The sequence below is a fragment of the Puntigrus tetrazona genome, chromosome 6, assembly GCF_018831695.1.
Source record: "Puntigrus tetrazona isolate hp1 chromosome 6, ASM1883169v1, whole genome shotgun sequence".
Classification (NCBI taxonomy): Eukaryota; Metazoa; Chordata; class Actinopteri; order Cypriniformes; family Cyprinidae; genus Puntigrus; species Puntigrus tetrazona.
The window spans coordinates 15,574,797-15,601,211 of record NC_056704.1 but is presented as its reverse complement, the minus strand read 5'-3'; the positions used below and the strand labels follow the sequence as shown (position 1 = coordinate 15,601,211).

At 36.6% G+C, this 26,415-nt stretch overlaps 1 protein-coding gene, 3 long non-coding RNA genes and 1 pseudogene across 4 annotated transcripts; all 5 read left to right on the top strand.

The window, feature by feature from the left end:
• Positions 1–365: 365 nt before the first annotated feature.
• LOC122346414 (urocanate hydratase-like) lies at positions 366–6,849 on the top strand. Its single transcript, XM_043241018.1, is given in 21 exon segments — positions 366–443; positions 529–659; positions 1,454–1,584; positions 1,681–1,774; positions 1,924–1,983; positions 2,088–2,216; positions 2,400–2,461; positions 2,821–2,887; positions 2,963–3,106; positions 3,599–3,687; positions 3,756–3,822; positions 3,900–4,075; positions 4,156–4,253; positions 4,944–4,972; positions 4,974–5,017; positions 5,105–5,294; positions 5,576–5,674; positions 5,770–5,869; positions 6,125–6,206; positions 6,406–6,505; positions 6,581–6,849. Coding segments are annotated over 20 exon segments (2,025 nt in total). The 5' UTR covers positions 366–443; positions 529–533; the 3' UTR covers positions 6,719–6,849.
• Positions 6,850–9,015: 2,166 nt separating this feature from the next.
• Positions 9,016–10,145, top strand: LOC122347411. The gene is made up of 3 exons (XR_006251219.1): positions 9,016–9,050; positions 9,161–9,254; positions 9,716–10,145. It is a non-coding gene; the product is annotated as an uncharacterized LOC122347411 (long non-coding RNA).
• A 2,844-nt stretch (positions 10,146–12,989) lies between these two features.
• Positions 12,990–13,706, top strand: LOC122347378. Its single transcript, XR_006251215.1, has 3 exons — positions 12,990–13,038; positions 13,135–13,177; positions 13,257–13,706. It is a non-coding gene; the product is annotated as an uncharacterized LOC122347378 (long non-coding RNA).
• A 741-nt stretch (positions 13,707–14,447) lies between these two features.
• On the top strand, positions 14,448–24,459 carry LOC122347073 (annotated as a pseudogene).
• On the top strand, positions 20,157–20,628 carry LOC122347074. Its single transcript, XR_006251193.1, has 2 exons — positions 20,157–20,316; positions 20,403–20,628. It is a non-coding gene; the product is annotated as an uncharacterized LOC122347074 (long non-coding RNA).
• Positions 24,460–26,415: the final 1,956 nt, after the last annotated feature.

Sequence of the window (26,415 nt, the reverse complement as noted above, 5' to 3'; positions counted from 1 at the left end):
TGAGCAAATGCTGACAGAATGGGTGAAAAGAAAAAAATCCAATTTCTAGCGAATTCTGTCAGTCAAGGCTCTACTAACAAATGTAAATTAGATCTGTTAAAAAGGGAGCTAAGGAATGAGGTTTCTTGAATTATATATATTTTACAGCCAATTTTGCATACAGTGAAAAAAAGCAGAGAGCTTTAGATTGGTCAGAAAAATGAAATTGATGTTTCTGAACTGGTATTTGTTTTTATGTTTTTGGGAGAGTGCCACATCATATTTAGCTTGTTCAATGATTGCCTGACAGATATCTGAAGTTTCTTATTGGATGACACAGGAGGGAAAGCCAAGTAAACTGACCAATGGATTGATAGGGAGGAGGACAGAGTGTCAGCAGGGCAGTGTTTATATAAACCTCTGTAATTCTTCCTGTGAAGTACAAACCAATCCAGAGAGAACTTGTAAGTGTAAACCTTTGCCTACAGAGATGTATTTTAAATGCATATCTGTTGTTTTCATATATTTATATATAATCTGTGAATACAGGAGTGATGTCGACCCTAAAAGAGATCTGTGCCGGATTACCACTTGATCCTCTTCCTCCAAACCGTGGCAGAGACCCCAGCATACCGCATGCACCTGTCCGTACTCCAAACCTCACCCCAGCGGAAGAACGGGTGGGTTAATATATCTCTGACACATCTATTTACTCATTTAATACAATTGAAAATTTAATAGATAAATAAATAAAGATCTGGAGAATATCCAGTCTGCTATCTTTCATACAATAACAGCGCATGGGGACCAAAAAAGGAAAAAAAACATTTGCATTTGACTTGCATGAATCTTTAGAAGCGATATGATAACTTAGTTGTTCAGTAAAAATATTTTTATTTTCCTGATTTTGAAAAAACACATTGACTCTTTAATTTGAATTAGTTTACATAGTTGTGTAATGAGATGGCTATTTACAGCCTGAAAATATGAAATGTTGACCTGAAATACACTACTGTTCAAAAGCAAATGAAACGAATGCTTTTATTCAGCAAGTTTAAAACATTAAATTTGTCAAAAGTGATGATAAAGTTTTTTTCTTTAAAAGTCTATTTCAAGTAATTCCTGTCTGAACAAAGAAACCTGAAAAAATATTTAATGGTATACACGACTATTATGCAGCAAAACTGTTCAACATTGATTTATAATAACAAGAACGTTGTAAGAATGTAATTCTAATGTATTATGCACAGTATTACTGTTTCAAAAGCAAAACCAATTCTTCTCAGTGATCAGCAGTGATTTCCACACTGTGAGCCCTGTCAATCATTAGAGAATTTTGTAAGAGAGAAGGAATGAATGCTCAGTGATGTGGAATGTGGAACAGAGACCAAAACATTTTGTAACTTGATTGCATCACAATCACTCATCTCTACTGAACGCTCCTGTTGTTGGTCTCTGTCTCAGGGTTCTCTAGCTGGCTTTGAGGAATGCTTTGAGATACTTTCCTCCTAACCTGCATGCTAGTCTGGCTACAGAGTTTGTGCAGGAGCTCAGACAGTATGGACACATTTACATGTACCGCTTCTGTCCTACGCTACATATGAGGTACAAAATAAGTAATACGTGGACACTTGTATTAATATATGTTGTCTTAACCGTGGCGTTTAACATCTTATCTGTGACTGTATGTATGCGTTATAGAGCCTATCCTATCGATCAGTACCCATGCAGAACAAGACAAGCTGCTTCCATCATGCTTATGATAATGAACAACCTGGATCCTGCTGTAGCACAGGTACGTCTTTACATGTGATATATAACAATAGAGAAAGGGCTAGGAGGTTTATTCACTTCTTTTAGACCTATAGATCTTTTTCCTTCCTAAGTTCTGTAAGTAATGTGTCTCTGAAATACACTCTCATTTGAATGCTTGTCTGCTCACAGTTCCCACAAGAGCTGGTCACATATGGAGGAAACGGACAGGTGTTCATCAACTGGGCACAGGTAGATTTTTACAGATTTGTGCATCGGTAAGGTACTGTTTTATACATCTATAATACACCTTTTTTTCATATATGCTGTGTTTCTGTGTGTGTTTTTATGTGTAGTTCTGGTTGGTATTTCACTATCTGAGCACCATGACTGAAGAGCAGACCCTTGTGATGTACAGTGGGCACCCATTGGGACTTTTTCCCAGCCTTCCTTCTTCACCTCGCTGTGTTATCACAAACGGCATGGTAAGATACACAAGGACCTTTATGCATGAGTATGGGTTATTAAAAACAAAATAGAAAGAAGATCTGCACACTGTTAATCTCCCTTTATTCGTGAACTGTAAAAATAGCAGCGCTTCGGTCAAAGACCTTCACCGGGCAAACACCTGTATGTGTGCATCTCTTATTCTTCTTGCTTTGTTTCAGGTCATTCCAAACTATTCTTCCAGAGAGGAATATGAGAAGATGTTTGCTATGGGCATTACAATGTGAGATTTCACCAATACTTATTAACTAGTCTCTAATAATGAAGACCGCATTTATTTGATCAAAAATGCAGTAAAACAGTATTGTCAAATATTATTACAAAAATATATTTTTATAAAAATCTAAAATTATTACTGATTCGGTTCTTAAGAAACATTTCTTTTTATTATTAATGTTGAAAACAGTTGTGCTGCTTAATATGTTTGTGAAAACTGTGATGTATTAGTTGAATTCTTGAATAGAAAGTTCCAAATACAGGCCTAATTTATGTGAAATACATTATAAATATTTTTACTGCCGCTTTAATCAATATAATGCATCCCTGAAGAACTGGTCTGTGTTTCTTTGTGTTTATGGTTAGGTATGGGCAGATGACTGCTGGAAGTTACTGCTACATCGGCCCGCAGGGAATTGTCCACGGCACCATGGTAACAAATGCATCTAATTCAAAAAATTCAGTTTAAATGAAAACGATCTAAATGAATATTTTTCTTTGTAAATAGTTGACAGTGCTCAATGCAGGTCGGAGATACTTGGGTTCAGGTGACCTGAGAGGTCGTGTGTTTGTGACATCCGGTCTGGGAGGCATGAGCGGAGCACAAGCAAAGGCAGCGGTCATTGCTGGCTGTGTTGGGGTCATTGCAGAGGTTAGATAATGGTTCAAGTAAAATCTATAATTACATATTTCTAGCTAGTCAGTATATTCAGTTTCTTGTTAAAAACTCATTTAATTACCAATCGATGGGTAATATTCACATCTGTTTCAGTTCCATTTTGACATCATTTAAAAGTGTCTTTTAAAAACTAGTCTCAACTTTAAATGGACCAAAATGTGAACCCACTTGTTTTGCATTCACACCTTTCCTGGCCATAAGAGTGGGCACATTTTGATTTTACCTTGGTCCCTTCCAGTTTTCATATGTATTTGTAAACAGTTGTCCCTCAATCAGTAATAAAAACTGAGATAAAATATTTAAAATAATGTTAATTCAAAAATAAAGTGAACACGCCACACTTTGCCTTGAGAATTTATTATGAGAGAGACAAGTCTGATTCCTCTAATTTCAGTTTAAATTGCAAAACACTCTCAGGCCCAAAAATTGATTCACGTGTGAAGAAGTCATAACTGACCTCCACAGGTTGATGAAACTCCACTGAAGAAAAGGCATGAGCAGGGCTGGTTGATGGAGATCACTAGTGACCTGAGCCACTGCATCCAACGCATCAGGTGCAGTATGCAAGAAAATATACATAGAAACACACAGACATATATTTAACTTATGCTTGATCTTATAGGGAGGCTAGAAAGGCCAAGATGGCCTTGAGTTTGGGATACCATGGCAACATTGTGGATCTCTGGTAAGTTGTGTACTTCATATTCAGTTTGCAATAGTTTTCATTTTTAGTAAATTATATTTTTATATTTATATTTTTCAGGAGTGCCTGTACCAGGACTATAAGAAGACAGGAGAGTTGTTGGTTGATTTGGGTTCTGATCAGACATCACTTCATAATCCATTCAGTGGAGGATATTATCCAGTGCAACTTGCCTTCAGACAAGCCAATCAGCTCATGAACACTGACCCTGAGCGCTTCAAAACCCTGGTACATGAAAGGTACACAGAAATCCCTTTATCCGAGTTACAAAAATAACTAAAAGATATTTAAAACTACATGCTTCAACTCTGTTGTGTAGTCTTCGCAGGCAGGTGGCTGCCATCAATAAATTGTCTGATGCAGGGATGTTCTTCTGGGACTACGGCAATGCTTTTCTGTTAGAAGCCCAGAGAGCAGGCAAGTAAAGAGTCAGCTGACCTTACATGGCTACTTACCAAATAAATAAATGGATGAGTTATGAATTATTTCATGTAGTAAGAAAGACCACAGAGTGATAGGAGAGATGTGAAACTGTCTCAATATAGATTTTTTAAAGAAGCTCATTTGTGACGCAGAAAAAAAAAGGGCAATTGTAACTTTTAAATCTTACCATTCCTATTTATATAATTTATATAAACAATTTGTATAAACAAATTTAATTAATTCTGTTCATTTTGTCACTTTAATTCTGTGAAGAATCGTGAGATATAAGCTCTAAGATCTAAAAAGTGAAAAAGTGAACCTTTTTATATCATGACAGAAACAAAAAAAAAAAAAAGAATTGTGATGTAAACTCAGGAATTCAGAGGAAGATCATTCAGAAATAATGAGATGTAAACAGTATATTAAGACAAAAAATGCAATGCAAGAGAAAAATGCATACGTTTTTATGTCAAAAAATTTACATTTATATCTTATAATCCTGAGAAAAAGAGTTTTTTCCCCTTTTTGTTTTTACGTGAAATGCCATTATTCACTCACTTTTATGTTTTCCAGTGAGCCATCTAATAAAACTTTTCAACATTAAAAAGTATGCATAGTTAACCTCAAACAAATCTCTTGAAGACAAAAAAGGCATCAGTAAACATCTTCTTCTGTCTCTTCAAGGTGCGGAGGTAGAGAAGAAAGGAGGAGGAGGCTACTGAGTTTAAATATCCTTCATATGTCCAACACATAATGGGGTAAGTGACCATTCGCATGCTTACACACACATATATGTGCTAACTACACACTTACAGACTAGTTTTAATCTTTTATCCTTCCTGTAGAGATATTTTTTCACTGGGTTTTGGGCCATTTCGTTGGGTCTGTACATCTGGTGACCCTGCTGACCTGGCTGAGACCGACTCAATCGCCACTGCTGTACTAGAACAGACAAGTTCCACAGTAACCGAACGTGTCCGACAGCAGTACAGTGACAACATCCGCTGGATCCGTGAAGCAGGAAAACACAAGATGGTACGAGTCTAAATCACCACAATGTTCATTTATTTGTGCAACAATTTTGAACATATACTGACATCAAGTGGTGTGGATTCAGCATAACACCAAAGCAAGTGAAGCCATTGTAACAGTCAGCCGAAGAATTTGAAAAAAAACCCCATCCAATAATAGGCTTGCCGTTATGATTTTAATCATACTTTTTAATTAATTTCTTTAAGATTAAAACTTTAAACATTTCACTTAATCTTTTAGGTTGTGTGTTGAGTTTAGGTTGTAAGACTGAGTTCTGTGTTTAGGTTGTTGGTTCGCAGGCCCGTATTCTCTATTCGGACCAGCGAGGAAGAGTATCCATCGCCTTGGCTATAAACCAAGCCATTGCTAAGGGCAGAGTCTCGGTAAAGCTACTGAAGTGTGCATACTACACTACTCATTTAATTATGGTTCATTAATACACATTTGCATTAGTGCAACTGTGTTTTTACCCCCTCAGGCTCCGGTAGTTATCAGTAGAGACCACCATGATGTCAGCGGGACAGACAGCCCCTTCAGGGAAACCTCCAATGTTTATGATGGCTCGGCCTTCTGTGCAGGTACAAACAGACATACACTTTATACTATCTATATTGAGTATGGGATAATGTAAAGTAAAATTGCATAATAAAATAACCCTAATAAGGAGATCAGGAGGGGTGTTGCATCATTCTGAAAGACTGTCGAATATATATTATCTTGCTTATTACACAGCTGCTTAGAGAATAAAAAAAAATCATGAAAAAAAAAAAATCAGAATTTCATTATACTAAAGTATTATTTATGTATATAATATGTCTGTACATTTGTTATAGACATGGCAGTGCAGAACTTTGTTGGTGATGCATTCCGTGGTGCCACATGGGTTGCTTTGCACAATGGAGGAGGAGTTGGATGGCAAGGAGAAATTTGATTATTTATAGTTGAAAATTACTTTAGAAAGTACTTATAATTCACTAATTGGCTTGCAATATGTTGCATTTTGCTATTACTGATAAGTTCACCAGTAAAAAAACAAAACAAAATGCACCATAAAATACGTTTTTAGTTAGTAATTAGTAGCGTATTTATTAATGACCCTTATTTTTATTTTTAGGGGGGAAGTGATAAATGGTGGTTTTGGATTGGTTCTGGATGGTTCTGAAGAAGCAGGGCAAAAAGCTAAACTAATGCTGAACTGGGATGTCTCTAATGGGGTAAGTATCTTGTGTGTGTTGATATATACACTGATTATACTGTTATATATAAATACTGATGTGTAATATCATTAGGTGGCACGGAGATGCTGGTCTGGCAATGCTAATGCTTATGAGACAATTCAACGTACCATGGAGAACCAGCACCAGCTGAGAGTCACAATGCCCAACCCAGTACAGGACGATCAAATCCTGGACCGTGCACTGCAGTAAAAGACTGAACGTTTTTTTTTGTTTTGTTTTTTTAAATATGACATTATTCATTAAAAAGCAACAGAATTAGTGTTTATTAACACAATTTTTTTCATACCAGAAAAAAATTGTAAATGTAAAGTAATAAAAATAAAATAAAAAATAAAAATGTACACCTGCATTTGTATTTTATAAATGAAAACAACCGTTTTATTTCAGTGAATTGACTTGAATAAATATTTGAGGAAAAGAAACAAGATGATGTGTGTTTTATATGATTATAAAATAAGAAAAAGGTAAGAAAGGTCCTGGAAATAAGTCACAAGTGGACAAATATTATAATATAGTTCATTTTAATTTGGTCAAATGATAGTATTTTAGTACAATAATGATATAAACAGTTTGGATAAAAGTGTCTTCTAAATGACTAAATGTAAACAGTGATAATAAGAATTCTAGATGCAAGTGACAAATTTTCTCTCTTCTTTTGGTATATAGTATAATTAAACTGTTTTCTTTAGTCAAAAGGAAGAAAAGCTTTGACCTCTGAGCAAGAAGTCATGGATGTCATGGATACACGCAAACATGCCATGCATGGACTTTTATTACTTCACAGCTACATTTACAGAAGCTAGTGGCGTTGAAAAAGCCTGCCATATTACAATTTAGCCTAATTTCATTTGAATTGATATTTTTTAAACAATGCCCAAACGTCCAGTACTGGGAACGCGGTGCTTACTGGACGACCCGACACTCGCAGTGGAATTTAGCCTGTTAAAAAACCGAGAGTTGGCAAAGACATACCCATTGCAGAAGGAATGTGTTTCTTTGGGACCACAAAATGCAGTGGTAGTGCCTCTAGGAAGCATATAATGGATAAAATGAAAGAACCGACTCGTCCGCACCCGAACTCCTCGACGCTAGACCTGCAATACCTGCATCGAACCACAGAGGCGCTGCTGAGTTCTGCTCGAGGAGTTCACCTGGAGACAAACCCGAGGACTGGATCAACGACAGGAAAGCGTTCAGAAAAGCGCTAGAACGGATGGGAGATCTGCGCAGGTGGCTCCATAATAAACCCATTCTCACCGACTTGGAGGTCCTCGTTATGGAACGAGAAAGACAAGCTAAGCGGATGTCATCATTCCCTCCAGAAACAAGCACTGTTCCACCACTAGACGCGGTCACTGAACATACTTAATATTGACAATGAAAACTAAATGAAATTGTGATGTGTAATGGCTCTAACTAAGAACAAAACAGAATTTCATTAGTAAATGAAGTTAAATCAAAGAAATACTTTTTGGGAGGGTTTTAAATTTGTCAAATTTGTTTTTTATATCGTAGTCTCCGAGCACGCTCAGATGTGAACTAGAAGAGGTGAAGAGTTTTCTGCGCATGTGCGAATCCTGCAACCTCCTCAAACTCTTGGACTGGAACGGGACTGGTAAATTAAAGCGTGTAGACCTCACTGCTCTGTTTAAAAAGGTGTGCATATACAGCTCTGGCAGTACATTCGTTATTTAGTTTTTGCACTGTAGAATAAAACAGATGTTTTTGGTTTGTTTGTAGGAAGGCTTCTTCATACAGCCTGAGCGGCTGAATGTGTTGATGTCCTCTTTGAATAGTAAGGATGGAAAGTCTGTAACTGTGGTAGATGTGGCTGCTGGGATTCAGGCCTGGAGCAAAAAACATCATGAAAACGAAGAACAATCAAGCCCAGGTATATCTTGGTCTGGGGTAAAGATAAGTGCAAAAAATGTGAATGCGTGATAATGAACGTTCATTGCTTATAGCGTGTTATATCATAAGATATTGCATGTTTATGTTTATGTTTAGGTTATTGGAATGCAGACTGTGAGGGAAGGGTTGGTTCAAGACACCATATTCCAATACACGGAGATGAGATAGATGACCAGGTACAGCAAAACATAAACATATAAAAATACTAATAACTGTCAAAAATAAATATCAAAGACCATTACAGTACCATATTCCCACCAAAGTACTTTGTATAAGGGCAATTAAAATAATTGTGGTAACAACATTTGAATGTTTATTTTTTTTTGTATACAATTAATGTTAATTACAGTACTAAAATTATGTCTGGTGAGTTTTGATGCAAGTTACTACATACGTAAAAACATTACTAGGGCATGCAGGATGTGGAGGTGTTAGTGATCATGCGGAGAGTGCTGGCAGCATCCAAGACCTCTTGTCCTTCTACTCTGAGTGGCCCACTGGGCAGAGAAGTGGATCGTTTCAGGAGACTTTGTTTGAGAGAATACCTGAAATCACTGGAACAATGCCAACAACAAAGGGATAAATGTGAGGCAGGCCACACTACAGAAAGGTATTTTTATATAAATGATATAGAAACTGCACACATAGAGATGGCATAGTAAACCATTGAAAAATGAATGGCAGATACAAATGCGACCTGACAGTGTCTTTTCCTCTAAGTCCTGTTGCACCCTGGTGATAAATTTGGAGGTTACTTTGGGACATCCAGAACACACCGAGTTGATGGTAGAGCACATAAGAACCACAAAGAGATGTAAGTCACTATGATAAAAAAATCTACTGATCAGGATCGGACAAGGAGATTTGTTTGATTGTCTATATGTTTTGTTAGCTTAAAAAAATGAGTTTTAATTCTTTTATTTATCAAAAATGCATTCATTTAGCGTGTTAAAAATGTAAAAATTCTATTTTAAATAAAAAGTCCTGAAAAATGGATCATGGTTTCCACAAAAATATTAAGCAGCATAAAATGTCTATTAAATGCCAAATTAAATTATTTCTGAAGGATCACTGAAGACTGGGGTAATGGCTGCTGAAAATTCTGCCATCATGGGAAATAGAAATTACATTAAATATTATTAAAATATAAAGCAGATTTAAAAATTTTATTAAAATTTTGTGCTGTATTTTCTTGCTGCAGATACTTTTGAAGCATGTAGGGTGTGTTTTAAATAAGGATGTTTTATTTTGGTTATGTCTGCATATGTGTTGTAGGAAGCCTGTTTGCTGGACGGACTCTAATCCTTTCTGGCCTGGAAAGGAAGATCATGTGCGCTTGTTTCTGCCTGTGATGACAAGCTCTCCTGCAACGGTTTTATTTCAGCGTATCAAACATACTGTTGCGCCAAGTCCTGGACACTGGCCTGTAAATCATTTAGGATACTCAACCTCTGGAGACATAGAATCTCGCAAAATCTACAGCCTCTAGACCATCTTTGATCTGTATAGAATGTCTGTATTAAATTGTTGTTTTGACCTTCTAAAAAGTGATTTTCTACCATTAGATGGCGGCACGCAAACACTGAAATACTACTGTAGGTGCGCTGCTATTTTTAGCTACGCAGTTCTTTGCTTTTTTCGCTCAGCATATTGTCCTCTGTGACAACTAAAGCAGTCATGTTTGATTTTAATAAATACTAAAATGTAAAAATTTCCCTGAATAATGTTTTTTAATAAATAAATATATATATATATATATATATATATATATATATATATATATATATATATATATATATATATATATATATATATATATATATATATACACAATTACCTGTGTGTGTTTTGTGAACAGAACTCTGTTTTCCTGTTTTATGTATTCTTGACACCAGGGTATTTGCATTAGGAAGTATAAAGCAGAGGGATTTGTTTGATGATATAGATCAGCACTCTTATGAAATGAGAAAACAGAAAGAGCACACTGTAGCAGAGAGACGTCAAAGATGTCACGAATTTTGAGTCCGCTCCTGTCAACTCGTGAGAATGGTCTTCTCTTCAATTTACTAAGTCATGACTGCAGTGTGAGTTCACTTTTTAAAATACTTTTCATCCATGTTACTTATTTGTTTTGTTATATATTACCAAATCTAAATACCATAAGTATTTGTAAGATGATTTGTAATTATAATGTGTTGCCTGAGACCTGTGTCATTCCATGACATATCTTCTGAAGAGAAGTTACGTAGTTATGTAGAGAAGTTATGTATACATATAATTTTTCAACTAGTTGTCAGAGGTCAGAGCAACAGTTGTCAGTTTTATTTAGTTTAACTTGATGTTACAGAATTAGTAACTTAAAATTGTTACAGTGATACTAGAATAACAGTGAACGGCTCACCGAAAAACTTGGCTGGTGTTTCAGTGCTCTTTCCAAACGCTTCTTTTGCTTTATCTGAAATACACAACCCGATCCAAACCACTGACCACTGGTTTTTCTGGTTTGTAGACAGTACACATGGTGGTTATTTTAATGATTCACAGATATAGAGCAGCAGAGGCCAGTCGTGGGATAAATGCATACAACTGTTTAACTATGCAAACCTATGCAAATGGAATATTTCAGACAAAATTGCATATTTGTACAGACAAACATGCTACATAACCGCTGACTGCACATAGCAACTGGCTCTGTATTTGTGTATCAATTAAAGAAATATATACTGTATTGTGTGCCTGTAAATATACTCAAATGTATATATTCACAGACACAGTATTTATGTGTGTGTGTGTATGTGTTTGTTCATGTACATTACAGGTTTTAGCATGCGGTATTGTCCAGCTGGTAATGGCAGCCCCTCCACAGAAAAATGAATGGAAAAATCACAGTTCAGGAGTATTATGTCTGGTGCAAGATAACTCCGTGCATTCAACTTTCATGAGACTCTACTGTCTTAAGGTGAGACTAACAGATAGTACAAAAATAATGAGAATTTTAGAATGGAAGCAGTTTCAGGAAAAATCTCAAATTAAAATATTGTTAATAGATGATTTTATGTACATTTGTCTTTTTATGTACATTTGTTCTACATTTATTCTGCATTCTACAAATTATACATCAGTACACACAGTCTGTTTTTATTGGTGATATGAAGAAAAAATGTTATATATTAGTTTATATATTAAAAATATTTATATAATGTAAATTATATGAATATATACATGTAAATATTTTCAAAATATATACTGTATGTTTGTGTATTATATATACAGAATAAATATACACAGTACACACACACATTATGTAAAGAAATGTATTTTGAATGCGATTAATGCTCGCTTGACAGCACTAGTTTTTATATATTTCAGACTAAACATCGCAGCATTCTCACAAATGTCATTATTTCTCTCTCTCTAGTTAGTAGAATGTATTTAAATTTTTATCAGAAATGTCTACTCATTTCCATGACTTGTTAATGTGTAATGGTTCTGCTTTAGACTTTTACCCTCTGCTGTGTGACTGTGGTATTTCTCATTTTCTTTGCAGAAAGCCAAGCTGCAATGGGAACAGGAGCTGTACACACCATTTGAATACTCAGAAACATGTCCTTATTTCCATACCTTCCCCGGTGATGTGAGTGTCAAATACATTGCATTGCATGTATCTGTTTTTACGTGCATAAATATGTGCATGCAAATCTGCATTCTCAACCAAGCATATTAAATCATATTAAATATAAAAAAAAAAAAGGCTTGTAAGGTTTAGGGGATATAAAGTATCATTAGCTCAACAATAGAAAAGCAATAGAAGTCGTTGGAATGACCTTATCATGATTAAAACCAAACGTGTATGCAGGAGTGTCAGATAGGAATAAACTTCACAGATGAAGATGAGGCCAAGCAGTTCTACATTGCTGTGCAGAAGCAGATCAGTGACAACAAAGGTCTGACACTCTGCAATTCTCCTTGCAAATCGCATTAAAGTAAAGGATGTTGTGCCAATGAATGTTCCTCTCTTTTTACAGCATCTTTGGGACTTACACGGAGATACAGTGTGGGGGGTGTTTCAGACTGGAAAGAAAAACTTGACAATTGTCTTAGAGGAAATGCATTGCACAAGAGGTGAGAAGCAAAACAGCCATAGAGAGGCAACCAAGATTTATTGCAATTTCTGAGTGAAAATGTTGAGAAGTAAAACCCACAGTAGTATTTTTTGTTTCAGTGTATGCTAGTTGGGTTCTGATTATTTGTGTTTTTGAGGCTTTCATTCTGGCCATAGGCTTTCTCTCAGAAGTTCACCCAGAGTTCCACAACATCTTGATTCGGACGCGGCACTTCCAGAGAACACACCCACAGTTGCTAGCACAACGTCCAGCCAATCACATGACTCGGCGCAGACTCCCTCCAGCGTTAGTGAAGAGTCTATGTCGCTCGCTCAGAGGAAAGGGCCCCTTCCACCTATCCCCATTCATGCCAGGATAGCCATGTTGAAGCTGAATTGCAATGCTAGCGTGCAAAACCTGACTCCACTATTCCCATTCCATCATGGGTGCCACCCTCCATCTTACCAAGCCCCCGCGATCCCTCCAAGTTCAGTTGTAAGTAGCTATGTGCGCTTTTATTGTATGATATACAGAAATGTTTGTAAATAAATGCCTGTTTAATGTAATTATATCTCAATGTGTTTGTTGTAGATTACAGATCCCTACTCAGCTGGAATGAAGCATGCTTTTCATTGTAATGGTAACTCCTCGGTCTAAATGTAATTCAGCTCAGTTTTCTTTTTAAGGAATATGTCATGTTTCTATATTTGCAGCTGGCATCGAGGATCAGTCTGGCTATGATGACTACCTTTAAAACCACCATTCTCTTCATCATCTAGGACTCAGTAACTGTGGGATGTGGTCTACAGAAGCACTTTCACATGAAATATATCTTTAGCAATTTATAGAATTTTCTGCAGAACAACTATAGATTTTTTAAAGAATGATTAATGATAATAAAGACAATAACAGTGACTCATAACAGTTTGTAAAACAAGATATCAATCCATATAATGCATAACCTCTTCTGCAAACTAATTTCACTTATTCCCGGTTCTCACAAACGAGTCAGTGTATCTATTGTTTTAGAATTTGAATAAATTGATTTTTGTGAAACTTTTTGCTTGAAAGTGCACTTGTGTTGTAAATGGATATTTGTTTAAAAAATTACATTTCTGGGATCATTTACAAAACTGCATGATTTACTTTCTTTTATGGAACATAAAATATATTCGGAGAATTGGTGTTCCAACGTTGTATGGTTCCCAACATTCTTCAAAACATTTTAAGCTCTGTAGAAAGTTTGGGCTTCGGACAACATTCGGGGGAGTAAAAGATGACAATTTACAATATAATTTTTGGGTGGTGTATTCCATTAAAAATAAATAACGGTTGTATATAATACACCAACGCTCACACATTTTAAGTGAGGCTTAACTGTCCAAATAGTTTTTAGATACTGTTTATCATAGTGACTTTATCCCGTTTACGTAGGTACAATCGGTCAAGTGTTTTGTTGGAGGTTTGATGACAGTATCAGTCAATGACAGCACAAAATGTATTATGTTCTGCCTGATAGAGACTGATAAATCAACAGCTTTCTTATTCGCCGATAGCTGATAAAAAAAGTCAGCATTATTATCACTTTCTGTCCTTGGTTAGCCCATTACGTGTGCATTACTGTTAATGAATGTACATTTACAAGATAAACACTATGTACGGTAAGTGGATCAGAATATGTGGGTGTGTAAGAGTGGGAAACAGGTTGGCTCTGTACTTCTCCATTATACACAGCTCATTAGAATTGATCTACCTTTTAAAGCAACTCATTTAGCATTGCATAATGATAGTGAGTGTTATAGGCGCTACTCTGCCCTCAGTCTGTTTCTCTGAAGCCAGGGACTCCCATGTGGCTGTTTTTAGACTCGCGTCTGTTATCTAAACGCGCACGCAAGTCCTGTATATAACACGCCGTGAACCGGTGCGCCTCTAAACCAGCGGGAACGAGCACGAGCTCTCCCAACACAGTCCGCGCCTAAACACGTTAGCTTTTTACTAGGACCTGGATGATGAGGAACACTATTCGCTTTGGAGACGGGCAAGACCTCGACGGGACAGGTAAGACGCGGTATCTCTCCTCCTTCATCGACGGTGTTTCTTTGCGGTCAGTTGTATTTGTCACGACCAGAACGAATCTGCGTAAACTGTGTGTTCACACGGAGAACGTGTTCAGTAAACAAATACTTGCATGCGCTTTATGCAATGTAAAAATCATTTTAATAACCAAAGCACTCACGTAATTATTGTAACCTATATCTCTAACAACGGATATAACGTTGTTATAACGTTGTTACGTGGCTATTGGATTTTGTCAGTGATATTGGCATAAGACAAGTAATGATTTTGTGAACACTCACTTTACTGTGATTTCAGTAGCTGAGAGCATGGCTGTTATTTTGCTATTCACTATAGACTTGTTGTAATGCAAGAGACAAGACTACTTAAGGTCAGGGGAAAATAAACAAACTTGATATCCATTTCCTGAGAAAATGAAAGGGAAATGGAACGATTACACAAACGAATTTCTTTTGTTTTTACAAAGCCCAAACTTATGTGTTTTGCCTCTTGCTGAAGAAACTTTATATTATATTCAAATATAGCAGCATGGGTTAAATGAGAATTTGCAATGATGAAATGCAGAACGCTCCTAGTCTTATTATGGGATAAGACATCTGGAACAGTGCGCATGCAAGATAAATTGGTCGGAGGTGATGGATGTTGGAGTGCGTCATGAGAAATTTTGTGAATTTGCCTTTTTTTTTTTTTTTTTTGTGGGTGTGTGCATGAATGTATTTGACTGATCAAACCGCATGCATATGCCTGCTTGGCTTAATCAACTGCCAAAATAAAGCCAAACCATGATACAGATGTTATTTTGTACTGTTCATATAAACCAGTTAGTCTGTGTTGAATTAGTTTGAGATAAAAGGGTGGACATGAGTTTTCAAGCAGATCTTATTAGGGTGTGTTAGTAATGACCCTGGGTTACTATGGTAACACACCCTGGCAAAATATTTCAGGCCTTTGTGTAAGTGCTAATAAATCTTTCTGTGCTGTGACCCATACTCTTAATCTCTTTATGTGTTTATCTGTGCTTCCCTAGAGATATCTGCGTCTTCCTTCTATTTGTTCTCTCTTTCCTTCTGTGTGTATCCACAGAGAGTTATTACTCTTGTGCTTTCTCTTTTCCTCCTTATGTTGTTTATTTCTTGCATATGTGTGGCACGCTCTCCATCCCTGTCTTGCTTTCTCTCCCTCTCTGGTTATCTGTGTGAAAGTTCAGCTCCATTCCTCCAATCCCATTTAAGGATTCAGGAACGGCTCTGTTTTACGTCTGAGTTTATGTGTCAGCTTATTTGTCATGTCTAATTAAACAGTATGTGGTATGTGCAAAGTCTGCTGCATCATTAACTGCATACTTGATGCCTTTTTAGCCCAGTCAGATGCACAGAATGCTCTCTTGCTCTCATCTGTTTGTGAGTTTAAAAGGCTGTGATGTCAGAGGCTGCCGTGTGGGAGGTTGACATCTAGGGAAAAAAGTCAAAAGGAAAGAATATATTTGTGAAAAGCAGAAAAGCATGCTATATTTGTTGAATATTGAATATTTTGTTCATATTTCAGCCCTTTGTCATTTTAAACAAATTGCTTTTTTTGGAATAATGAGTCATGCAGTGTGTCAGAATGTTATCTATGAAATTTATGTGCATATTAAAAGCCATTAGAGCATAATATACAGAAAACAGCACTGCACACTTTCCTGTAGATTACTAATAATTCTGTTTATGTTCTGGTTATTTCCCAGGGGAGGTTGTTAAAAGACCTGTACTTGTTCCTTCTGAATTAGTTGGGAGTTATTCTTGTTGAGATGTATTACAACGGGTAGATGCAGATGGGGAACTATAAGATTATATCAAATATAGTTACATAATGCAATTATGTTTAAGTTTCTAATCAAATCCTAAAAGATATTATTACACAGAAAATGTATTTTTATATGTGGATCCCAGATTGGTTGACAGACTGAGTGCTGGGTTATTTAATGAGATTACAAACACATTGCATTCATTATATAAGTGTACCTGTCTAAAAGATAATTATTTAATTATCACACAGGAGGAAAATATATTTTGGTTGAGTATTTGAGCAGCTTGCTGTTGTTCTGTCTAAGGAGATTAGTCCTCCTGACCTTCTAACTGGACATTCTAACCTTTTCCCCTCTCTCTTCATCAACTAGTTTGTTTTTTTTGCCATCTAATTAAAAATACAAAAAAAGGACTGCGGTCATTTCTAAGATGTATATTTCACAAATGTATTGATTTAACTTTAAGCTTTTCTACAAGGCATACACACATAATATGATTCCTTATTCAACCACAAGATGGCCCTATTTGCCCTGCTTGTCTTCTTGAATCTGTTGAGGATATCCTAGGATGAGCCAGGATATCCTTTGTCCCTGCAGCATCTGCAAAAAAAAAAGCGAAAAAAAACCCCCAAAACATACTTTTTGATCTACAGGCTTATTTGCAATGTTTTGTGACAAATATAAATTGCAAATATGAATGTTAATTTGTACTTTTTTAGGTTAACTCACTGGACTGGATAATGAAGTAAAAGTAGAAAAACATTAACAGGTGATAAGAACATATGGAAAGCATAAACTGTCTAAAACGCAAAAGGGACTGGAATTTACTGAAACTATACAAACACACACACACACACACACACACACACACATATATATATATATATATATATATATATATATATATATATAAGAGAGAGAGAGAGAGAGAGAGAGAGAAATAGATATAGATATGTGTGTGTGTGTGTGTGTGTGTGATACATTTCAATTAATACATTTACATTTTTTATTGCTCTATATGTTCAATTCCATACATAATGTTCTTATATTTTCTATTATTTTAACATATGGAAAATTCACTGAAAACAATACTAGTATATTTCATAAATATTTACAAAGAACCAGCATACACTGGGTTAATTTAGTGCAGTAATAAAAATACATATAGGTGTGTCTACACTTTGGTTGTGTGATTTGCTAGTTTTGTCTGACTTTGAATTGGCTAATATATAAATGAAGTAGGCAGTATGTATTATTATGTATAAGTATCTATGTATTATTATAGCCAGGCATATTAATTTTCATACCCGACACTGAAAATGTTCTTAAAATTATGTATGTTTTAATGAATAAATGTACCAAAAACATGGTTGTGCAGACATCTCAAACTAATGTACAGAAAATATTTTTGTTGAAAGCACAACAGATCATTGTCAGATCATTACTTCATTGGTAAATCTGTACTTTCTATGTACATATATATATAGAGCAAAGTTCTTAGTAATATTATCAAGGTGTTTGGTAGCTAAAAAGAACAGAATGTTCGAGTCCTGTAAGATGTTTACCTCTCTGTGCCCCTCTCGGCGCACGCCTCCTCGTGCAGTCTCTTTGCCGTTCTATTGGTCGATTCCTCACGGTCGAGGGGCTTTGATTGGACACACACATATCAACATTCACGACCCATGTGCGCTTCATGTGAACAGTAGCTGCAGAACTGTTTTTCTCAAACTTCTGCGATTATTTCGGAACTTCTTTTTTTTTTGCACCTTTCCCCACATTTCTTCAAGTTTGGCCACATCATTGAGTAGTATTACGGTATATTAGCTACAATGCGGTATTTCTAGTGTAAATTGCGTAATTTTCAGCGCATGGTTGCTCTCTAACCAAATAGTAATATAATGACAAAGAAGTTTGTCAAACTAGTTAAAATATTCAGAGTATTATTACACTACGGCGAATGTATGTGCGTGCAGATGTGCTTATGTGGAACAATTAAGAAAAATATGAAAACTTTTAAATTAAAAATAACTAAGCCTAATTAGACATTAAATACAAAGAGTGGTGTAAAAGTTGTCAGATTACATTTTAATGATGGACAATATTATTCAGTATTCAGTTTAAAGTAAGCTGTATTTTTAGGTAGGGGCATTTTTAGGTAGGTAGTGTTTTTGGTGCGCGTTATTTGCTGGTATTACGGTACCGCCGGTCATCTATATCGCTCAGCCGATATGACATACATCCCAGCCCCAGCAGCTCAGTCCGCTCAGTATCAGAGAACAGGCGATCGGCTCTGAACAACCGGGTCATGATAATACAGTTAGGATGAGTTCCACCGAAGATGTTATAATGGCGATTCCCAGAGAGCTCACACAAAACCCACTGAGAAAAATATGGATGCCATGCAAGAACGGGCTACCAGAAAACACATTTCTCAGAAAAGAGGTAAGTTACGTTTGTTTTCTGTAAATGCCGGGTTTTAACGACTACAAATGATCAGAGACAATAGGGTTAATGTTATATCAATTTAAGGGGTTTAAGTTGTCCCAAACGCTCTCATTGTTGTACATTCCCGCGTAATTTAATGCCACTTTCGTGCGTACACGCGCATCTTTTATATTTTATTCAGCAGAATTCGCATGTATTGTATCTTAGTTGTATCTTCACCATCTGGAGTAGAGCACTAAAATGCTCTCGGGTGCGGAAGTAACTTAACGGTGCATGTTCAGTATTTAGCAAATGTTGTGTCTGAATTGATTGATTCATCGTGCGATTTCTGACACAAATATTTACAGAAATTGCAGGATAGTGCTTCGTAGGCTTGAATCTAGTTCAAGCACTATAATGTAAGTAAACCCGGTGAACCCGGGCTAAGTAGGCGCAGCGTATTAAGACGGGAATGATGCAACCAGGATGCACCGAAACCTGCTCAGCCTCAGACGTTAGATAAAGTACAGTAAGCAACGAACGATCTCTGTAATATTTAACAGCAGTATATTTTCTCCTAGTGTCTCTTAAGCTTTGCTTAGGAAAAACCGGGCAAGAGTAAACGCTGAGTGTATGAATAGGCTAGCATGTGTCCAAAGCGTCACACTAAGCCGAAAGTGCTGTATCACCATTAAACCCCGCATACTTTTCTTCCGTTTGCGTATTTACTCGTTTATCAGTAACAACTCAGCATCACGAGCATATCAAATTAATCATTTGCACCGCGAGATACCAGCATAGCTCGAGCATGTTTTCAGCACCGGTACAGTAGCTGCGTGCATTGTGTTGCGTAGCCGGTGTCCTATTGGCTGAGCCCTGGCAGTAGACGCCCTCTGATTGGTCAATGGTCCATCAACATTCGCTGTCCATGTGTGCAGCGTGTGAACAGCAGACCCCCGATGCTCTAAGCTCATGTTGATCAAGTCATGGTCACCCTGATGATAAACATCATGACAGAGAATGTAACCTAGTGTTGTTTATCATTTAGCTCAAGTTTTGATAAAATGAAACGCTTCAATAAAGTGTGCTAGTTTATTGATTGTACTACTTTTGCAAAAAAAAATAAAATAAATAAAATCATACAACGCATTAGCAATTATTCTTTTTGAGGTAATTTAGAAAATATTATAGAGTGGAAATTGTGCAGCCTGTTTTGTTTCAAATAAAATGTTTTTTTTAACTCCTAAAGGAGTTAACACATTAAAACATGATGGTCGTATTCCTCTGTAAAGTAATGTTGTGTGTGGGTGAGATTTCAGGTTGTGGGCTCACTTTGAGGCATGTCCTTTAAATTCCTTAGGGCCTGTTGCGTTCAAATGGGCAAAAAGTAACTGTGCAAGAGTTGAGGGTTTTTCCAGATTTCTGTGGCCCCAGAGCTGCTGTCGTACAGGATTTTCAAAGGAAGTTTATAGACATTTAAAGAGCAGGTTTGCTGAGCGAGGCCTTTTCTCATAGATTCTCTTCACTTGTAGGGATGTATTTAATTATATGCTGATTTTTGTGTAATTGGCAGATTCATTTTGAACTCCATGAACCTGACACTGAATGAGCTGCACTTGCAGCAAAACCTGATTGTGAATAGACTCAGCAGGATCCGTATTTATTTAGTCAGCAGTGAATTGGGGTACACGGTGCACATGATCTCAGTATCCAAGGAACCTGACTGATGAGGAATCAGCAGATATTGAGAAGAACTTGATAACCAGGAATAATGAGATTCATATGGTGAAGTATAAAAACAAAAAAAGTGTAAAGCTGATGAAATCAGTTTCCAAAGACTATCATAATATTTCACAATAACCGGAATACCTTATTCTCATTAAAAAGTAGGAAAAGTGACATTTTCTCAGAGGCTGTAGAGACACAGCATGTATGTTCCCCGACCAACAATAGTCTGCATGGTTTGCGCTGACAGATTATTCATACCAACTGTAAACAAAACAAAGAGAGTATTCACTGGTTTTTTTTCTGCTGTTCACAGAAAAGCTGATTTTTATTCTGTCTGTCTGTGTCTTGGCAGTTTGCATGACCAACTGTCCCACTCTGATTGTGACTGTTGGCCTGCCAGCAAGAGGAAAAACTACATTTCTAAAAACTCACACGCTACCTCAACTGGATTGGTGTACCTACAAAAAGGTAGAGTAACATGCACTAATAGTCCAAAACATTTATACTTCCAGCATACGTGACTAAATCAGTGATTTTTTTACAGAATTCAATGTGGGACAGTATCGAGAGAAATGTGTGAAAATCTACAAGAGCTTTGAATTCTTTCGCCTGATAATGAGGAAGGGCTGAAGATAAGAAAGTAAGACTCTGCATGTTCTCCATTTGTGGATGGTTGTTTTCAGATATTTTTGCTGTTGTTGGGCATTTTGTGTTGTCATGTTTTTCACGTTTTTTTTTTTTTTTTTTTTTTTTTTTTTAATTGCTTCCTGATTTCTATTCTGTTTTCAGGCAGTGTGCTTTAGCAGCACTCAATGACGTCAGACAGTATCTCAGTGTTGAGGGCGGCCAGGTTGCTGTGAGTAATTTTGCGTTTTTTATTATTTTTATCAATAAATACATTTGATCAATTGATCAAATAGACGATTACTATTTAAAATAAATGCTGTTCTTTTGAGCTTTCTCATCAAATAATCTGTATCACAATTTCCACAACGGCATTTCAGATGTTTTTAACAATTCTTACAATAATAGGAAATGTTATTTGAGTGCCAAATTATTAAGCATTCATTATATTATTCAAAAGTGGCTGATTTATATTTAAAATAAATTCTGCTCTTTTTATTTGCTTATTTATTTTCTATTTACAAAAAAATCCAAAGATTAGAATGATTATTAGAATCATTAGAATGATTTTATAATTATTATGTTACACTAAAGACTGAAATAATGCTGCTGAAAAAAACATATTTGTTACTCTTTTTTCCTCAGGTGTTTGATGCTACAAACACAACCAGAGAAACGGAGGGCCACCATCATGAGATTTGCAGAACAAAATGGCTATAAGGTGAAGCACAACATTCATAAAACGTTGGCATTGTTATGTGCAGTTAAGTGTTTCTTCATTATTTCACTTTTCTTTTAATCCTACTCAAGCCTCTATTTATTTGCAATTAGGTGTTTTTTGTGGAGTCTGTGTGTGAAGACCCCAACGTTATTGCCGAGAACATTGTGGTAAGGCAATGTTTAAAAATTCAAAAAGTGGTAGTGCTCCAGTGATTTCTAATGCTGTGCAATGTAAAGCATTTTTCTTTAGTACACTAATTATAATTTTTTTTTTTTTTTATCGGAGAGCAGCAGGTGAAGCTAGGCAGTCCGGACTACACTGACTGTAATACGGAAGAAGCCATCCAAGACTTTATGAAGAGGATCAAATGCTATGAGAACAGTTACCAGCCACTGGACGAAAACCTTGACCGGTCAGAAATCCAATTTTATTTCTTTCCTCTTTCTTATAATAGGCATGCACTTTGTGTATAGTTGCTTTTAATACTCTGTTTTGTCTTGCAGAGAATTGTCATACATTAAAATAATGGATGTGGGTCAGAGGTATCTGGTGAACCGTGTACTCGACCACATCCAGAGCAGGATCGTTTATTATCTGATGAACATCCACATCACACCACGCTCCATCTACCTCTGTCGACATGGAGAGAGTGACCTTAATGTCAGAGGTCGCATCGGAGGGGATTCGGGCCTGTCGACCCGCGGTAGAGAGGTGCGTTATTCTTTAAGTGTCTGTGAAAGGTTGTCTAAAGGATTGGCCATTTGGATTTCATTACCTCTTTCTATTCTTGTATGTTGTAGTTCGCTCAGCATCTAGGGAGGTTTATTCAGGATCAGAATATAAAGGAGCTTAAGGTGTGGACAAGTCAGATGAAGCGCACCATTCAGACCGCTGAGGCGCTGGGCGTACCATATGAACAATGGAAAGCCCTCAATGAGATTGATGCTGTAAGTATTTTGAGACAATGTTTTTTGGGTTTATTTGTAATTCTAAGTGCCAGTTGAGTGACTCTCAAAATGTGTGCAGGGGGTTTGTGAGGAGATGATGTATGAGGAGATCCAGGAACATTATCCTCTGGAGTTTGCCCTCAGAGACCAGGACAAATATCGCTACCGTTACCCTAAAGGAGAGGTGTGTTGAAAAATTCTATTCACTGCCAACTAGAAAGGAACCTCATTAAACCTGCATGTAAACTGAACATTCCTGCTCTTTACAGTCTTACGAGGATCTTGTGCAGCGATTGGAGCCGGTCATTATGGAGCTTGAACGGCAGGAGAATGTGTTGGTTATTTGTCACCAGGCTGTTATGCGCTGTCTGCTGGCTTACTTCCTGGACAAGAGTGCAGGTGTGTAGCTGAGGATATGCCGTGCCAATAAAAGATTTGCATATTGTTAACCTTTCGTTTGCCTTCCAGAAGAGCTGCCATACCTGAAATGCCCCTTACACACAGTCCTGAAGCTTACTCCTGTGGCCTACGGTGAGAAACTCTTCTTTATTTCACACTTAGGTTCTTCAACCAAAAATGAAATTTAACGTCATTGATCACATGAACAGAGCCTTACTAAACATATGTCAGGGGAGAAAACCTTTTTTTTGTATTTGTTCCTGTTTTAGTTCAAATTGTGGCCACAACTTAACCAAACAGAAACAAGGAAACTAACTAGATAAAACATGGCTAAAATTAATCTAAAACAAAGACATTAATGTAAATCTAAAATGCCCATGATTAAAGAAAGGGAACAAATTAAAAAGATGTATACAAGTTAAGTTGTGAAAAAAAGGCTGTACAGAGCTCTGTAAACATGTCAATCTAAACCTCCACTATATTTCTTCCATTGATCAAAAAGTCCTGCAGAATCTGTTTTCTATATATTGTATGTGGATGGGGACTGTGCTGTCAGTAACAGAAAGAAATACTGACTTATGCACTATGTAGTAAAGTGTAAATTCTGATTTAGCTTCATGTAAGGAACAAAAAATATATAATATTTTTGTGCACTGTCCCTTTAAGAACACTTTGTCTATACAAGTGCATTGACAAGTTGTTCTTAGTGAAAGATACAGCAATGATAGTAAAAACTATTGAGCAATATATTATAAAGGGTTTTATTCTGTTATGGCAGGCTTTTATGAAACACATTTAAAGACTGAGAACTTTCTTGAGTTTTTCCCCCTCTGCATTTTATCTGTTGAAGAGCTTGTTTAATCACCTGGAAACAAGATCTCTTGAAATGTACTTGAATGTAACCTAGATTCTGTCCTGCATTAGGCTGTAAAGTGGAGTCGATCTATCTTAACGTGGAGGCGGTGAACACTCACAGAGACAAACCTGAGGTGAGAAAACCACACAGTCATTTTACATGTATTCATTCTAATGTTATTTGGAAAAATAATATTTCTTTTCAAACTGTGACAGAATGTGGACATTTCACGTCTGCCAGAGGAGGCTCTTCTCACTGTTCCAGCCCACTACTAACCTATGACCTCACATCCTCATCAGCAACACTCCATCAAGCTGTTCCATCCTTTTTATGTGACTCTCGACGGTTTCCGAATGTTTGAAACGCTGGGCAGAAAAAGTCAGTTATGAGTCCTAAAGATGAGCAACTTTAGGCCTCATATATTGTATTATCCTTTCTTCTCAATTGCCACATGGGTGACTGGAATCCAGTTATTGAATAATAACCCTAGTGTTGGGGTGCGAGCGAGTGTGTGTGTGTGTGTGTGTGCGTGTGCTTGTGTCCGCACATGTAGGTCTGTGCTTGCGATCGAGGCTGGCGCAGAGTGGGTTTGAAGGCTATTCAAGTTTTCTTTCTAATTTTCTACTGAAGATTTTTGCTGGAATCATTAGCATTTTGTATGCGAGAATAAGTGATCAGTGCTGGTGTGTCTTTTCAACATACCAGCTATTTAATGTTTTTTCTTTTATTATTATTTGCTTCCTGTCTTCACGTTTTCTTAAGCAATATTTTACATCTCAATCACTCACACACTAGATTTCAAATTAAGTGCTTTGGCTGTCATCTAACACTAAATGTTATTCATGAAAACAATACAATGACTTGGGTAAAAAAAAAAAAAAAAAAAGCATAATTGCAGATGTATCAGCGCACATGAACTTTTACTTTTGTACAGTGTTAAAACCACCTGAATATTGCCACTCCTATCACGACTGTGAGCGATGTAAAAACAGCTGTCAATTAGGATGTATCAAGGAATATTCAAATATATTACCTCTGTTACATTTCCAGAGAAAGCCAAATTTAATGTTTACATTTTTTTAAAAGCCTTGTTACAATAGTAGGCTATTTTTTGCACGTTAAGCATACTTGTACTTTTCTTTAATAACTTTATTTTTTGCACAGAAAGTGTACTTTCCTAAATCTCAGCAATAGATTTATAATTAATTTGTGATTATATATGTTTTTTTCACTCTACAGTCTATAGTGTTTATGGAGATAAAGTCAGTGAAACGTTTTTATCTCAATTATCGTCATGTTTACTACCAGGATTTTTTTTTATGTAACCCTATAGAAAATAAATCATTTCACTGATAGGGTTTTAAGTAGGTATTTTATTCAGTTTGTTTTAATTTGTATTTGTAATGTTTACTCTTTCCTTTTTCTTCTTTTAAAGTTATCTTTTGCATATTACGTTATGTAGCGTGAAGTTAGGTAGAAATGCACAGGGGAAAACGTGGTGCATACCATCTAACTTGTTTGGTTTTTATTGATTGATGTCCTGTAATTTAAACCCACCCCTAAAGTAGGTGAGAGGGAATCCGATTGGTTAATAGAGAAAGAGAAGGAAAAAGGAGAGTCGTGAGTCGAAACGAAACTTGCGAGAGATTAGGGAAAATTGGGCTTTTCGCTCAATTGTCGCTACCCGTGTGTTTTTTCCTTTCGTATTGATTATTAACATACAGTTAATATTAACGCCGAAGTTTATCAGCGCTTTCTCAAGAACGCTTACGGACATCGCCGCCGCGACCATCAGCTGTACTATAGTGTTCGTGTGTCAAAACGCTCACACGATCGCTGTCGTCGCTGCGTGTACCGTGGATAGACGCTTTCTTTGTCGGATCTCAAGATCGCAGGACTGTTTTCTTTTATTCCTCCGGATAGCGCACCCAGCTACCGGAACGTTGGGTGTTCCTCCGGCATCGTGGGGACGATCGACGCTCGTGGAATATTTAGAGATCGCGATCCGAGAACGGGAAGAAAGGGTACTTTGTATTTGTTTTTTCGCTTGCTCATTCGAGTGAAGCGCCAGTTTCAGTTTCAAGGCCTCAACGCACACTAGCCACGACACAGGCCTGCAACGGGAGGTGTGTGTGTGTGTGATTGTGTGTGATTTTGTGGGCCCACTGTTGTTGCTGTTTGTTACGTTGATTTGATTTATTTATTCATTACATTGTCTGTTTTCCTATAACCTAAAGAGGGAGGGAGATACGTGGTTTTGAGAAAATTAGGATTTAGGAAGTATTTTTCATAATTGAATTACCTTGTTTTA